General features: G+C 46.2%; 1 protein-coding gene across 4 annotated transcripts in view; it reads left to right on the forward strand.

The window, feature by feature from the left end:
- The window catches only part of LOC110503633 (rho guanine nucleotide exchange factor 1), a 60,798-nt gene that overhangs the window by 8,725 nt on the left and 37,397 nt on the right, over nucleotides 1-14,676 (forward strand). For all 4 annotated transcript variants that reach the window (XM_036969519.1, XM_036969520.1, XM_036969522.1 and 1 more), the window contains exons 2-3: nucleotides 13,645-13,731; nucleotides 13,987-14,100. In XM_036969519.1, coding sequence (XP_036825414.1) covers nucleotides 13,681-13,731; nucleotides 13,987-14,100 — 165 coding nt within the window. In that variant the 5' untranslated portion in view covers nucleotides 13,645-13,680. The remainder of the gene's footprint in view (nucleotides 1-13,644; nucleotides 13,732-13,986; nucleotides 14,101-14,676) is intronic.

Genomic DNA, 14,676 nt, shown 5'->3' on the forward strand with positions numbered 1-14,676 from the left:
ACCTCCCTCTCTCTCTCTACCTCGCTCTCTCTCTCTACCGCTCTCTCTACCTCTCTCTCTCTACCTCTCTCTCTCTACCTCTTTCTCTCTACCTCTCTCTACCTACCTCTCTCTACCTCGCTCTCTCTCTACCTCGCTCTCTACCTCGCTCTCTTTCTACCTCGCTCTCTCTCTCTCTACCCCTCTCTCTACCTCGCTCTCTCTCTACCTCTCTCTCTCTACCTCGCTCTCTCTCTCCACCTCACTCTCTCTCTCTACCTCGCTCTCTCTCTCTACCTCGCTCTCTCTCTCTACCTCGCTCTCTCTCTACCTCTCTCTCTCTCCCTACCTCGCTCTCTCTACCTCGCTCTCTCTCTCTACCGCTCTCTCTACCTCTCTCTACCTCGCGCTCTCTCTACCTCGCTCTCTCTCTACCTCGCTCTCTCTCTACCTCTCGCTCTCTCTCTACCTCGCTCTCTACCTCGCTCTCTACCTCGCTCTCTACCTCGCTCTCTACCTCGCTCTCTACCTCTCGCTCGCTCTCTCCCTCTACCTCGCTCTCTCCCTCTACCTCGCTCTCTCCCTCTACCTCGCTCTCTCTCTACCTCTCGCTCTCTCTCTACCTCTCGCTCTCTCTCTACCTCTCTCTCTCTCTCTCTCCCTCGCTCTCTCTCTCCCTCGCTCTCTCTCTACCTCGCTCTCTCTCTACCTCTCGCTCTCTCTCTCTACCTCGATCTCTCTCTACCTCGCTCTCTCTCTACCTCGCTCTCTCTCGCTCCCTCGCTCTCTCTCTCCCTCGCTCTCTCTCTACCTCTCGCTCTCTCTCTACCTCTCGCTCTCTCTACCTCTCGCTCTCTCTCTCTCTACCTCTCGCTCTCTCTTTACCTCTCGCTCTCTCTTTACCTCTCTCTCTCTGTTCTCTCCTTTTACTCTTTCATTCTCATCTCTTTGCCTCTGTTGGTTCTTTCTTCTGTGTTAGATCTCTCTCTTTTGGAACATACACGTAGGCCCAGAGTCTGATACTACAGTATGTTGTATTGTGAATGACAATCTCTGTTTAACCAATACTATGTACTGATTAACCCTACAAATAGTTACAAGGCCAGGCAGTAAACTGTTCTAGTAGCTAGTTATCTTGAATGATTGAATCTGTTGACATTGAGTTGTACATATGTATGACTAATTTGGGGAAATATTTGTACCTACAGTTGGTCAGAAGTTTCTATACACTTAGATTGGAGTCATTAAAACTTGTTTTTCAACCACTCCACAAATTTCTTGTTAACAAACTATAGTTTGGCAAGTCGGTCAGCACATCTACTTTGTGCACGACACAAGTAATTTTTCCAACAATTGTTTACAGACAGATTATTTAACTTATAATTCACTGTATCACAATTTCAGTGGGTCAGAAGTTTACATACACTAACTTGACTGTGCCTTTAAACAGCTTGGAAAATTCCAGAAAATGATGTAATGGCTTTAGAAGCTTCTGATAGGCTAATTGACATAATTTGAGTCAATTGGAGGTGTACCTGTGGATGTATTTCAAGGCCTACCTTCAAACTCAGTGCCTCTTTGTTTGACATCATGGGAAAATCAAAAAACATAGCTGCTTTATGTGCTGCAGTCCTCAAGTCATCATCAGCCACCGCTGGACATAGGGGTGGTAAAACGTGGCCTGCCAACACAATCACACACACACACACACACACACAATCACACACACACGCACGCACACACGCACGCACGCACGCACGCACGCACGCACGCACGCACGCACGCACGCACGCACGCACGCACGCACGCACGCACACACACACACACACACACACACACACACACACACACACACACACACACACACACACACACACACACACACACACACACACACACACACACACACACACACACACACACACACGCACATGCCTTCAGAATGAATGAGAATGTTTCTCCACGACCCAAATGGTAATCAAAGGCCTCTGTGTTTGGCCTGCGCAATTACCCTACTATCCAGACACACACACACCAACACACACACACATTTGGAAGCGGTTAAATAGGCGGGAGGCTCACTGCGAACCCATTCCATGACAGTCGATTGACCCTCGTCTATCCAATGTTTCCTTGAAGCATGAAACAGTGACCACTTACGTGGAGAGCAAGAGAAAAATAGGGGGTAGGGAAAGTAATGCCAAGGAGTGGTCAGGGGTATGGAAGTATATTTTGGCATTAAGGGTTAGGCAATAGGGACAGAGAAAGAGATGCAGGGGATTTTACACATCACTGCTGTTCTAGGGGTTAGGAATTTTTTGAGTTGCTAGTCTTATGTTAGCCAGTGCGTAATGGCTGCTAAATTACGTAATTGGCTCTACTGTTCTGGTCACGAGTGGCTTGGCCATACCAACCAAGATGGATTTGTAATTTTATTTAGCCTTTATTTAACCAGGTAGTCAAGTTGAGAACAAGTTCTCATTTACAACTGCGACCTGGCGATTGAGATTGATTTGAAGGTGGAGAGGGAGGGGAGAAGAGAGTACGGGGAGGGAAGGAAGAGAGCGAGAGAAGTGGACTGAAAGAGGGATGGGTAGAGAGGATGTGGTATGAGGGCATATTCACACCACTTTCAGCGTAGCTGTTTCCCTCCATCCCACATCCTCCTGACACTTCTCTGTCTCTACTTCGCTCTCTCTCTCTACCTCGCTCTCTCTCTCTACCTCGCTCTCTCTCTCTACCTCGCTCTCTCTCTCTACCTCGCTCACTCTCTCTACCTCGCTCTCTCTACCTCGCTCTCTCTACCTCGCTCTCACTACCTCGCTCTCTCTCTCTCTACCTCGCTCACTCTCTCTACCTATCTCTCTCTCTCTACTTCACTCTCTCTCTCTACCTCGCTCATTCTCTCTACCTCGCTCACTCTCTCCACCTCGCTCTCTCTCTCTACCTCGCTCTCGCTCTCTACCTCGCTCTCTCTCTCTACCTCCCTCTCTCTCTCTACCTCGCTCTCTACCGCTCTCTCTACCTCTCTCTCTCTACCTCTCTCTCTCTACCTCTTTCTCTCTACCTCTCTCTACCTACCTCTCTCTACCTCGCTCTCTCTCTACCTCGCTCTCTACCTCGCTCTCTTTCTACCTCGCTCTCTCTCTCTCTACCCCTCTCTCTACCTCGCTCTCTCTCTACCTCTCTCTCTCTACCTCGCTCTCTCTCTCCACCTCACTCTCTCTCTCTACCTCGCTCTCTCTCTCTACCTCGCTCTCTCTCTCTACCTCGCTCTCTCTCTCTACCTCGCTCTCTCTCCCTACCTCGCTCTCTCTACCTCGCTCTCTCTCTCTACCGCTCTCTCTACCTCTCTCTACCTCGCGCTCTCTCTACCTCGCTCTCTCTCTACCTCGCTCTCTCTCTACCTCTCGCTCTCTCTCTACCTCGCTCTCTACCTCGCTCTCTACCTCGCTCTCTACCTCGCTCTCTACCTCGCTCTCTACCTCTCGCTCGCTCTCTCCCTCTACCTCGCTCTCTCCCTCTACCTCGCTCTCTCCCTCTACCTCGCTCTCTCTCTACCTCTCGCTCTCTCTCTACCTCTCGCTCTCTCTCTACCTCTCTCTCTCTCTCTCTCCCTCGCTCTCTCTCTCCCTCGCTCTCTCTCTACCTCGCTCTCTCTCTACCTCTCGCTCTCTCTCTCTACCTCGATCTCTCTCTACCTCGCTCTCTCTCTACCTCGCTCTCTCTCGCTCCCTCGCTCTCTCTCTCCCTCGCTCTCTCTCTACCTCTCGCTCTCTCTCTACCTCTCGCTCTCTCTACCTCTCGCTCTCTCTCTCTCTACCTCTCGCTCTCTCTTTACCTCTCGCTCTCTCTTTACCTCTCTCTCTCTGTTCTCTCCTTTTACTCTTTCATTCTCATCTCTTTGCCTCTGTTGGTTCTTTCTTCTGTGTTAGATCTCTCTCTTTTGGAACATACACGTAGGCCCAGAGTCTGATACTACAGTATGTTGTATTGTGAATGACAATCTCTGTTTAACCAATACTATGTACTGATTAACCCTACAAATAGTTACAAGGCCAGGCAGTAAACTGTTCTAGTAGCTAGTTATCTTGAATGATTGAATCTGTTGACATTGAGTTGTACATATGTATGACTAATTTGGGGAAATATTTGTACCTACAGTTGGTCAGAAGTTTCTATACACTTAGATTGGAGTCATTAAAACTTGTTTTTCAACCACTCCACAAATTTCTTGTTAACAAACTATAGTTTGGCAAGTCGGTCAGCACATCTACTTTGTGCACGACACAAGTAATTTTTCCAACAATTGTTTACAGACAGATTATTTAACTTATAATTCACTGTATCACAATTTCAGTGGGTCAGAAGTTTACATACACTAACTTGACTGTGCCTTTAAACAGCTTGGAAAATTCCAGAAAATGATGTAATGGCTTTAGAAGCTTCTGATAGGCTAATTGACATAATTTGAGTCAATTGGAGGTGTACCTGTGGATGTATTTCAAGGCCTACCTTCAAACTCAGTGCCTCTTTGTTTGACATCATGGGAAAATCAAATGAAATAAGCCAAGACCTCAGAAAACAAATTCTAGACCTCCACAAGTTTGGTTCATCTTTGGGAGCAATTTCCAAATGCCTGAAGGTACCACATTCAACTGTATATCAATAGTACGCAAGTATAAACACCATGGGACCACGCAACCGTCATTCCCCTCAGGAAGGAGGCGCGTTCTGTCTCCTAGAGATGAACATTGGTGAGAAAAGTGCAAATCAATCCCAGAACAACAGCAAAGGACCTTGTGAAGATGCTGGAGGAAACGGGTACAAAATTATCTATATCCACAGTAAAACAAGTCCTATATCGACATAACCTGAAAGGCTGCTCAGCAAGGTGGAAGCCACTGCTCCAAACCCGCCATAAAAGATCCAGATTGCACATGGGGACAAATATTGTACTTTTTGGGGAAATGTCCTCTGGTCTGATCAAACAAAAATAGAACTGTTTGGCCATAATGATCATTGTTATATTTGGAGGGGAAAGGAGGAGGCTTGCAAGCTGAAGAACACCATCCCAACCGTGAAGCACGGGGGTGGCAGCATCATGTTGTGGGGGTGCTTTGCTGCAGGAGGGACTGGGGCACTTCACAAAATAGATGACATTATGAGGATGGAAAATGATGTGGATATATTGAAACAACATCTCAAGATATCAGTTAAAGCTTGGTCGCGAATGAGTCTTCCAAATGGACAATGACCCCAAGCATTCTTCCAAAGTTGTGGCAAAATGGCTTAAGGACAACAAAGTCAAGGTGGCCATCACAAAGCCCTGACCTCAATCCTACAGAAAATGTGTGGGCAGAACTGAAAAAGTGCGTGCGAGCAAGGAGGCCTAGAAACCTGACTCAGTTACACCAGCTCTGTCAGGAGGAATGGGCCAAAATTCACCCAACTTATTTTGGGAAGCTTGTTGAAGGCTACCCAAAAAGTTTGATTTAAAGGTAATGCTACCAAATACTAATTGAGTGTTATGATAACTTCTGACCCACTGGGAATGTGATGAAATAAATAAATGTTGAAATAAATCATTATCTCTGCTGTTATTCTGACATTTCACATTCTTAAGATAAAGTGGTGATCCTAACTGACCTAAAACGGAATTTGTACTCGGATTCAATGTCAGGAATTGTGAAAAACTGAGTAAATGTATTTGGTTAAGGTGTATGTAAACTTCTGACTTCAACTGTATTTAATCCCTAATCTAACATGCAGTTGGAATATCAATGTATCTAATCTGGACTGTCATGTGTAATCTGCACTGTTGATGTAAATGTGTTGACCACAGTGGTGTTGCAACAGTTGTCAGCTATGAATGATTATCCTTCATTAACCTGAGTTAGCCCAGGAATTTCACACTTCAGTCCCTGCATTGCCCAACACACCACACACATTGTATTTTTGTTGGGTAAATGAATGAACTGTAAGTAAGCATTGTTGGGAAGGGCCCATAAGTAAGCATTTCACTGTTGGTCTACACCTGTTGTTTATGAAGCATGTGACAAATAACATTTGATTTGATACACCCCCCCCCCCCCCCCCCCGCACACATGATGGCAGGCAGGCAGCAGTACTAGGGCCTCACTGTGCTTCTCACACCTTATCTCAGTGTTACCCACGTGTCCTCGACTCTCTGTTTCTCAATCATCTTTCTTCGGTTGATTTTGTTCATTAAATATTTGCCAACTTCCTCTCCTGAGTGACAGAGGTGATGTGCACAGTTCAAGTAAAGAGAAGGGTGTCATTTCTTAATCTCACCCCTGACCTTGTTCCCCTCTGCCATGCTCCATCCTTCCTCTTTCTATCTTTCTTTCTCTCTTTCTCATTTTGTACACCATCACGCATCTCTCTCTCTCTCTTCCTCTATCGTCTCCTCATCCCTTCTCCTCCCTTCCTCATCTCCTCTCTCTCGTCTTCTCTTTCGCTCTCTCGATCTTTTGACATGACTCTTGCAGACAGGTCGAACAGGAAATGGCTCTTATCGTTTCCTGAGGAAATTACACCCACTTCCTGTCTGTGTGCCTCCCGCTCCTTTTCTACTCAGGCGCCTATGGGGACAACCCCTCGGAGCCCGGCCAGGGCCATAGGACCCCAGAGAAGCCCGGACTCATTCAGTGCAATGAAGCCTTGCCTGATGAGAAGGCCAGATAAAAAAGAGCACAGACACAGCTGAGCTTCCATAAAGGCTCTGCTCTATTTCAGGGCCGTGCTGTCATAGTGGCACAGGGGACCGGACACAGGCTATTGTGCGGGACCGGGTGTTTGGGGTGAAGAGTGACCTAAGCTGACACAATGAATGGATGTTTGGTACTTATAAATGCTTTATGTTTTCAGATGGGATGAAAGACTGGGTTCTATGATTGATAGATACTGTAGAACCCTCGTTCTCTTTGTTGCTTTTATTTGTACTATATGACTCTCACCAGTCACATAAGGGCAGTGGTGTAAAGTACTTCAGTAAAAATACATTAAAGTACTACTTAAGTAGTTTTTTTGGGTATCTACTTTACTATTTGTATTTTTGTCAACTTTGACTTTTATTCCACTACATTCCTAAAGAAAATAATGTACTTTTTCCCTGACACCCAAAAGCACTCGTTACATTTTGACAGGAAAATGGTTCCGATTCACACACTTATCAAGAGAACGTGCTCATCCCAACTGCCTCTGCCCTGGCGGACTCACTAAACACACATGCTTTGTTTGTAAATTATGTCTGCGTGTTGTAGTGTGCCCATGACTATCCGTAAATTAAAAAAACAAGAAAATATAAGGAATTTGAAATTATTTATACTTTTACTTTTGATTCTTAAATACATTTGAGCAATTCCATTTACCTTTGATACTTAAGTATATTTAAAATGAAATAGTGTTAGACTTTTACTCAAGTAGTATTTTACTGGGTGACTTTTACCTTAATAGAAAACGACTCAAGTATCTTTACTTTTACTCAAGTATGACAATTGAGTACTTTTCCCACCACTGCATAAGGGTCTAAGGCTTCATCCCTCTAAAGTGTTGTGCCAGTTGGTTCTGTTGACACTATCTAAACTCCAGCGGTCTGGGCTGCTTTACTCTTACTGGGTATTGGCAGGCACCATACAATACAAGCATTTCTATGATCCTTCCTATTCTGATTCTGACTGGCTGACACAAACTGCTCTGGCTGACAGTCACTGTAATGTGACTGTCATTGAAGAAGCTTGATTGACAGTTATCAGCCTCTGCCACTGTGGCATGGACAGTAAAGAAGTTCACAGTGGGGTGAAGTCATCGTTTGGCCCATCAGTGTCCTGCGTTCTTATTGGTTGTGTAAGTGGTGACACGGTGGGTGTTTGTTTGCTGAAACGGTTACACAATGGGGATTGTGGTCTTGGTGCTAGAGCTGGTGTAACAGTGACTTAGTGGTTATTATTAATACAACTCTCACAGTGACCTGCCTGGTTTAACTAAGAAATGCTGTAAAACAAAAAATGTTGAATAACCATATAATATGAATGAGTTTCAAGTGAAAATGGAGATAAACTCAGCAAAAAAAGAAACCTGTCAATTGCGTTTATTTTCAGCAGACTTAACATGTGTACATATTTGTATGAACATAACAAGATTCAACAACTGAGACATAAACTGAACAAGTTCCACAATATGTGACTATCAGAAATTGAATAATATGTCCCTGAACAAAAGGGGGGTCAAAATCAAAAGTAACAGTCAGTATCTGGTGTGGCCACCAGCTGCATTAAGTACTGCAGTGCATCTCCTCCTCATGGACTGTACCAGATTTGACAGTTCCTACTGTGAGATGTTACCCCACTCTTCCACTTCTGGGGGGAATTCATAAAACCCTCCGATCCAACAGGTCCCAGACGTGCTCAATGGGATTGAGATCCAGACTCTTCGCTGGCCATGGCAGAACACTGACATTCCTGTCTTGCAGGAAATCACGCACAGAACAAGCAGTATGGCTGGTGGCATTGTCATGCTGGAGGGTCATGTTAGGAGGAGCCTGCAGGAAGGGTACCACATGAGGGAGGAGGATGTCTTCCCTGCAACGCACAGCATTGAGGTTGCCTGCAGTGACAACAAGCTCAGTCCGATGATGCTGTGACACACCGCCCCAGACCATGACGGACCCTCCACTTCCAAATCGATCCCGCTCCGGAGTATAGGCCTCGGTGTAAAGCTCATTCCTTCGATGATTAACGCAAATCTGACCACCACCCTTGGTGAGACAAAACTGTGACTAATCAGTGAAGAGCACTTTTTGCCAGTCCTGTCTGGTCCAGCGACGGTGGGCTTGTGCCCATAGGCGACGTTGTTGCCGGTGATGTCTGGGGAGGACCTGCCTTTACAACAGGCCTACAACCCCTCAGTCCAGCCTCTCTCAGCCTATTGCGGACAGTCTGAGCACTGATGGAGGGGTTGTGCGTTCCTGGTGTAACTCGGGCAGTTGTTTTTGCCATCCTGTACCTGTCCCGCAGGTGTGATGTTCGTATGTACCGATCCTATACAGGTGTTGTTACACTTGGTCTACTACTGCGCTGTTTTAGGCGTCTCACAGTACGGAGATTGCAATTTATTGCTCTGGCCACATCTACAGTCCTCATGCCTCCTTGCTGCATGCCTAAGGCACGTTCACACAGATGAGCAGGGACCCTGGCCAGGTGCATGTTCATTAATAGTTTATTGTTCATTGAACAAGCATAGGAAACAGTGTTTGAACCCTTTACAGTGAAGATCTGTGAAGTTATTTGGATTTTTACGAATTATCTTTAAAAGACAGGGTCCTGAAAAGGGGACGTTTAGGAGTTGTAACAGGTGCTTTATAATAGACGCACACACAAGCCCTCCCCTGCACATTCACACACAGAAACACCCAAGTACAGCGGCACGTATGCCTGATAGCTATCAATAGATTGATGCCAGCTGACACCTAGCTAATTATTGTTGGAATGTGACGAAAGGGGAGGGGGGAGAGGAGCGTGGGAGGAGTGGGACAGCTGCCTCAGGAGCTCCAGGGCTCTCCTGCTCTTCTGGGCCACGTCCCAATAATGGCCTGAATAAACTTCCTTTCCTTGTCTCCTTTCCTCACCAAGTCACATCCCAATAGTCTGTAATAGTTTCTCTCCTTTCCTCACTGTCAGAACAGCCCCATCCAGCCCTTTTCATGTATCGGGATGAGAAGGAAAGGGGACGAGAAGTCAAGGAGATGAGAAGGGGAAGAGACTGGTGTAGTCTGGTGCCATGCTGTGGAATGTTCAGTATGTCAGGAGAGGAGAGTAGAAGGGACCCTCCCACATAGACCCTCTCAGATTTAAGCTAAAATATCCCAACACCCAACTAATGTTTGCACTGTAGTGGGGGATACTACTTCATGTGACAGCATTTCATAGTTCCACCAGGCAGCAGTGCATTCAGCCTCTGTGGTAGCCATGGTGATGTAACTGTACGGTTGGGTAAATACTGCTACTGCAGCGGTGTTACTTTACATGCCACCTCGTTCCCAGTCTAATTCAACATAGCATTGGGCAGAAGTGTGTGTTGTGAACAAGATTACTGTAAGTGCAGCCCAGGCATTGGTTGATTCAGGCTACTAACAGCGGGGGTCGGTATGTGTGGTGCTGAGAGGAAGGTTTACCAACTGGTGTGTGGGATTATTTCACCCTACTTTGTGCATGTGTTGGTGCACGTTTGTGCACCACTCAGTTCCCTGGTTTACTTACCTCTACACATGACCGTGAATGACCACATGTTCTCTCCTCCTCCTACTCCATTTTTCCGTCTCTCTCCTTGACCTCTAAAAGCCTCTGAACTCATACCAGCAACACCACTTCTCCTTACAAGACAATGTGCTATTTTAGTCTCTGTCACTTACCTAACCTCACTCTCAAACCCAACACACATTTGCTGCTATCGCACCTCAGTCATCTAGATACGCTGAACTCTTTCTACAAAATATGTTTTACACTTTCACAGGCCCACACCCACCCGCTCACATCCTCATTCACACACATGCGTTTAAAGAAGTAATTGCAGACGTTTTTGCTGGTGTAGCGTATTCCATTCCTACAGTCTACAGATCTGCAAATACTGAAGGTGTAACCTAGGGTCTAGGGGTAGAGTTTAAGGGTTGGGGGTTGTTTCTGGACTAGCTGTCACTGACTGTTGTGAGTTCTCACGGGGACCCATCTCCCTCAGGGCATTATTAGTTCAACTTTGTTGAATGCTCAGCTGTAAACTGGGTTTTGGCAAGGCATGTTCAACTGTTTCCCCTGGGTTAAAATATGTATCCCTCTCTCTAACTCCCTCCAAGCTACGATCCCAAATCTAAATGTTTCAGAGGAGCCTGGAGGAAGAGGAATTTGTGATTTGCAGAAAGCACCTTGATTCTACTTAATTAGTCAAACACTCCAGGATTTTAATGGCGCTAGATATTTAGCCATTCTCCAAAAATTGATTGGAGAATTCAAATTGGCCCCTATATTTTCTTGCAGTCAATTGCGTCAGTAATGACCTGTCGTGATAAGCAAGCAAAGGCCCTAACCAGAGTTTACCCCCCCTCCCTAACCAGAGTTTACCCCCCCTCCCTAACCAGATTTTACCCCCCCCTCCCTAACCAGAGTTTACCCCCCCTCCCTAACCAGAGTTTACCCCCTTCCCTAACCAGAGTTTACCCCCCCCCTCCCTAACCAGAGTTTACCCCCCCTCCCTAACCAGAGTTTACCCCCCCTCCCTAACCAGAGTTTACCCCCCCTCCCTAACCTGAGTTTACCCCCCCTCCCTAACCAGAGTTTACCCCCCCTCCCTAACCAGAGTTTACCCCCCTCCCTAACCAGAGTTTACCCCCCTCCCTAACCAGAGTTTACCCTTTACCCCCCCTCCCTAACCAGAGTTTACCCCCCCCTCCCTAACCAGAGTTTACCCCCCCCTCCCTAACCAGAGTTTACCCCCCCCCCCTAACCAGAGTTTACCCCCCCCCCCTAACCAGAGTTTACCCCCCCTCCCTAACCAGAGTTTACCCCCCCCTCTCCCTAACCAGAGTTTACCCCCCCTCTCCCTAACCAGAGTTTACCCCCCCTCCCTAACCAGAGTTTACCCCCCCCTCCCTAACCAGAGTTTACCAGCCCTCCCTAACCAGAGTTTACCCCCCCTCCCTAACCAGAGTTATGATTGTGGAACATTCAAAGCAACTGGGAAACGTCCATGGCAGGCATTGTTATTTATTTTTTTACCTTTATTTAACTAGGCAAGTCAGTTAAGAACAAATTCTTATTTTCAATGACGGCCTAGGAACAGTGGGTTAACTGCCTGTCAGCTCGGGGATATGAACTTGCAACCTTTCAGTCCAACGCTCTAACCACTAGGCTACCAGCCACTTTAACTTGATACATAACTTCTGAGTGATAGGAAACACGGGCACCACCACCAGTCAGCGTACACCCACAGATAGAACAATGAGGAAGATATTTCACCGGATGTATAAATGTGAAGCATCCACTTGGCGTTCCCACTCACTACCAAATATGGCAGTGAGCGGAAGCCCAGTGGCCGACATTCTGTACATTTGATCAATGATTAAACATTTGATCTCAATACAGTTTTCTGTTCCCAAAACTATAATCTCTTGCGAACAGTGTGGACAAAGTTGTCTAGACTTTACCCTTTGCTAAGGTTTTAAAAAAGGGCATTGTTTAGAACAAGTGAAAAGGTGAATTGAGTTATTGCACATTTCACAGAGTAGGCGTTCCTTAATGGAAATATGCAAATGTGTGCTAGAACGAGCCAATAGAATCTCACCAACTTGTGCTTGGCTCTGCCCACCTCCTCCTGCCCACTATGACTCATTTGTTTCCATTTGAAGCGACAGGCTGTGGTCTATCTTGGTTTAGTTATAAAAAATCTTTGCTACACCACTGCCACACACCAGTGGTTACTATGACAACTAGCTTGGCCGTGTCAGCTAATGACTGCTGTCTGAACACACATGATTTGGTCACTTGTAACTTGCTGTTTGGACAGTCAGTATTCTAAAATGGATTTGAGCATTAAGGCCTGCAGTGTGAACAAGGCTTTAGTAGTGTGATTATGGGGTCCTATAGACTAGGTCAGGGGTCGGCAACCCTGTTCCTGGAGGGCCGCAGGTACTGCAGGATTTTGTCCCAACTAGGCACCACACCTGACCTAATTGATCAGTTCAGTGAATGTCTAACATCAACACACCTGGTCTACCAGGTCAGTTAAACCAAAACCATGAAGTGCCTGCGGCCCTCCAGGACCAGGTCATATATATATATATATATATATATATATATATATATATATATATATATATATATATATATATATATATATATATATATATATATATATATATATATATATATATATATATATATATATATGCTAAAAAGAGAGAGAGGACATTACATCATCTGACACCACCATAACCTGCTGAGTGACACTGCAAAAGTCAACCCACACCGACCTCGGCCTCACCCACCACACACACTTACAGTCAAGAAGGAAATATATTTTATATCAGCAGGTTGTGGTGGTGTCAGATGATGTAATGTCCTCTCTCTCTTTTCTGTCTCCTCATGGTGCCAAAACTCCACATCGCAATTAATTGTCTGAATTGAATCATAATAATAAATAGAACTATAAGTTTATAACATTAATGTGCACCACAGTTTAAAAATTGTCCCATTATCAATCACCCACATTAGCAAACTTATTTCATTTCAAACTTCACATTTCTCTAGTATAGGCTACTTATTGTGATGACGGATATGAGCAAAATGCCGGTGATAAGTGATCGGTATGGTCAGTGTCAATCATTTTCGGTTTATTGTCCCAGATCTACTCTGCCTGTAGGGGGGAGCATTTGGGGCTCAGTGGTCTAACTGTGTCTCTGTCTGTAGGGGGGAGCGTTTGGGGCTCAGTGGTCTAACTGTGTCTCTGTCTGTAGGGGGGAGCGTTTGGGGCTCAGTGGTCTAACTGTGTCTCTGTCTGTAGGGGGAGCGTTTGGGGCTCAGTGGTCTAACTGTGTCTCTGTCTGTAGGGGGTAGCGTTTGGGGCTCAGTGGTCTAACTGTGTTTCTGTCTGTAGGGGGGAGCGTTTGGGGCTCAGTGGTCTAACCCAGCCATGAGCATCATCGGCGCCGAGGATGAGGACTTTGAGAATGATCTGGACCCCGTGAGTAACTTCCTGATAACAATGAACTGTAGCGAACAATAGACTGATGAATGATCATATCTGTTCTGACCTTTCTCTCTGTCCTTCTCACATACTCCATTCTCTATCCTTCTCCTCCTCATTCCCTGTCTACCAATGTCCTCTATCTAATCTGTCCTTCACTCTGTACTGTCTCCTTCTTCCCTCCTCTATTCCTCACCTCTCCCTCAATATATCTACTGTTTCTAATCCCCCCCCTCTCTCTGTCCATCCCAGACGGTGGATGACCACAGCAGTCACTTCACCAGTATAGAGCTAGTGAAGAGTCGGCCAACCCACCTGCTGGTCTTCCTTCAGCACGTCATCCTGCAGTTCGACTGCTCCTCCCTGGTGAGAACTACAGTGTGTGTGTGTGTGTGGGTGTGTGTGGGTGTTTATGTCCATGTTAGTGTGTGATGAGTGTCTGTCTGCTCCATGTGTAGCTCTGTTTCTGTGCCTCTCTAGTGATATTAAGCATGCCTGTCTCTCCCTTTTATTCTGCATGCAGACACCGTGATCCACCCAGGTACCGTTACCCCTTCACAGCCCAGACAGGCTCCCTCTCCTCACCCCTCTCCCAAACCCCCTACCTCCCCCTACCTGTCCCTGTAGCTAGTGATGCACCTGTATTTTAATACACACCAGACTGTCATCCACCGACCATACCGATTACTTATCTGTCCTTCACCGACCATACCGACCACTTATCTGTCCTTCACCGACCATACCGATCACTTATCTGTCCTTCACCGACCATACCGATCACTTATCTGTCCTTCACCGACCATACCGATCACTTATCTGTCCTCCACCGACCATACCGATCACTTATCTGTCCTTCACCGACCATACCGATCACTTATCTGTCCTTCACCGACCATACCGATCACTTATCTGTCCTCCACCGACCATACCGATCACTTATCT

Source organism: Oncorhynchus mykiss, chromosome 3 (assembly GCF_013265735.2).
Source record: "Oncorhynchus mykiss isolate Arlee chromosome 3, USDA_OmykA_1.1, whole genome shotgun sequence".
Taxonomy (NCBI): domain Eukaryota; kingdom Metazoa; phylum Chordata; class Actinopteri; order Salmoniformes; family Salmonidae; genus Oncorhynchus; species Oncorhynchus mykiss.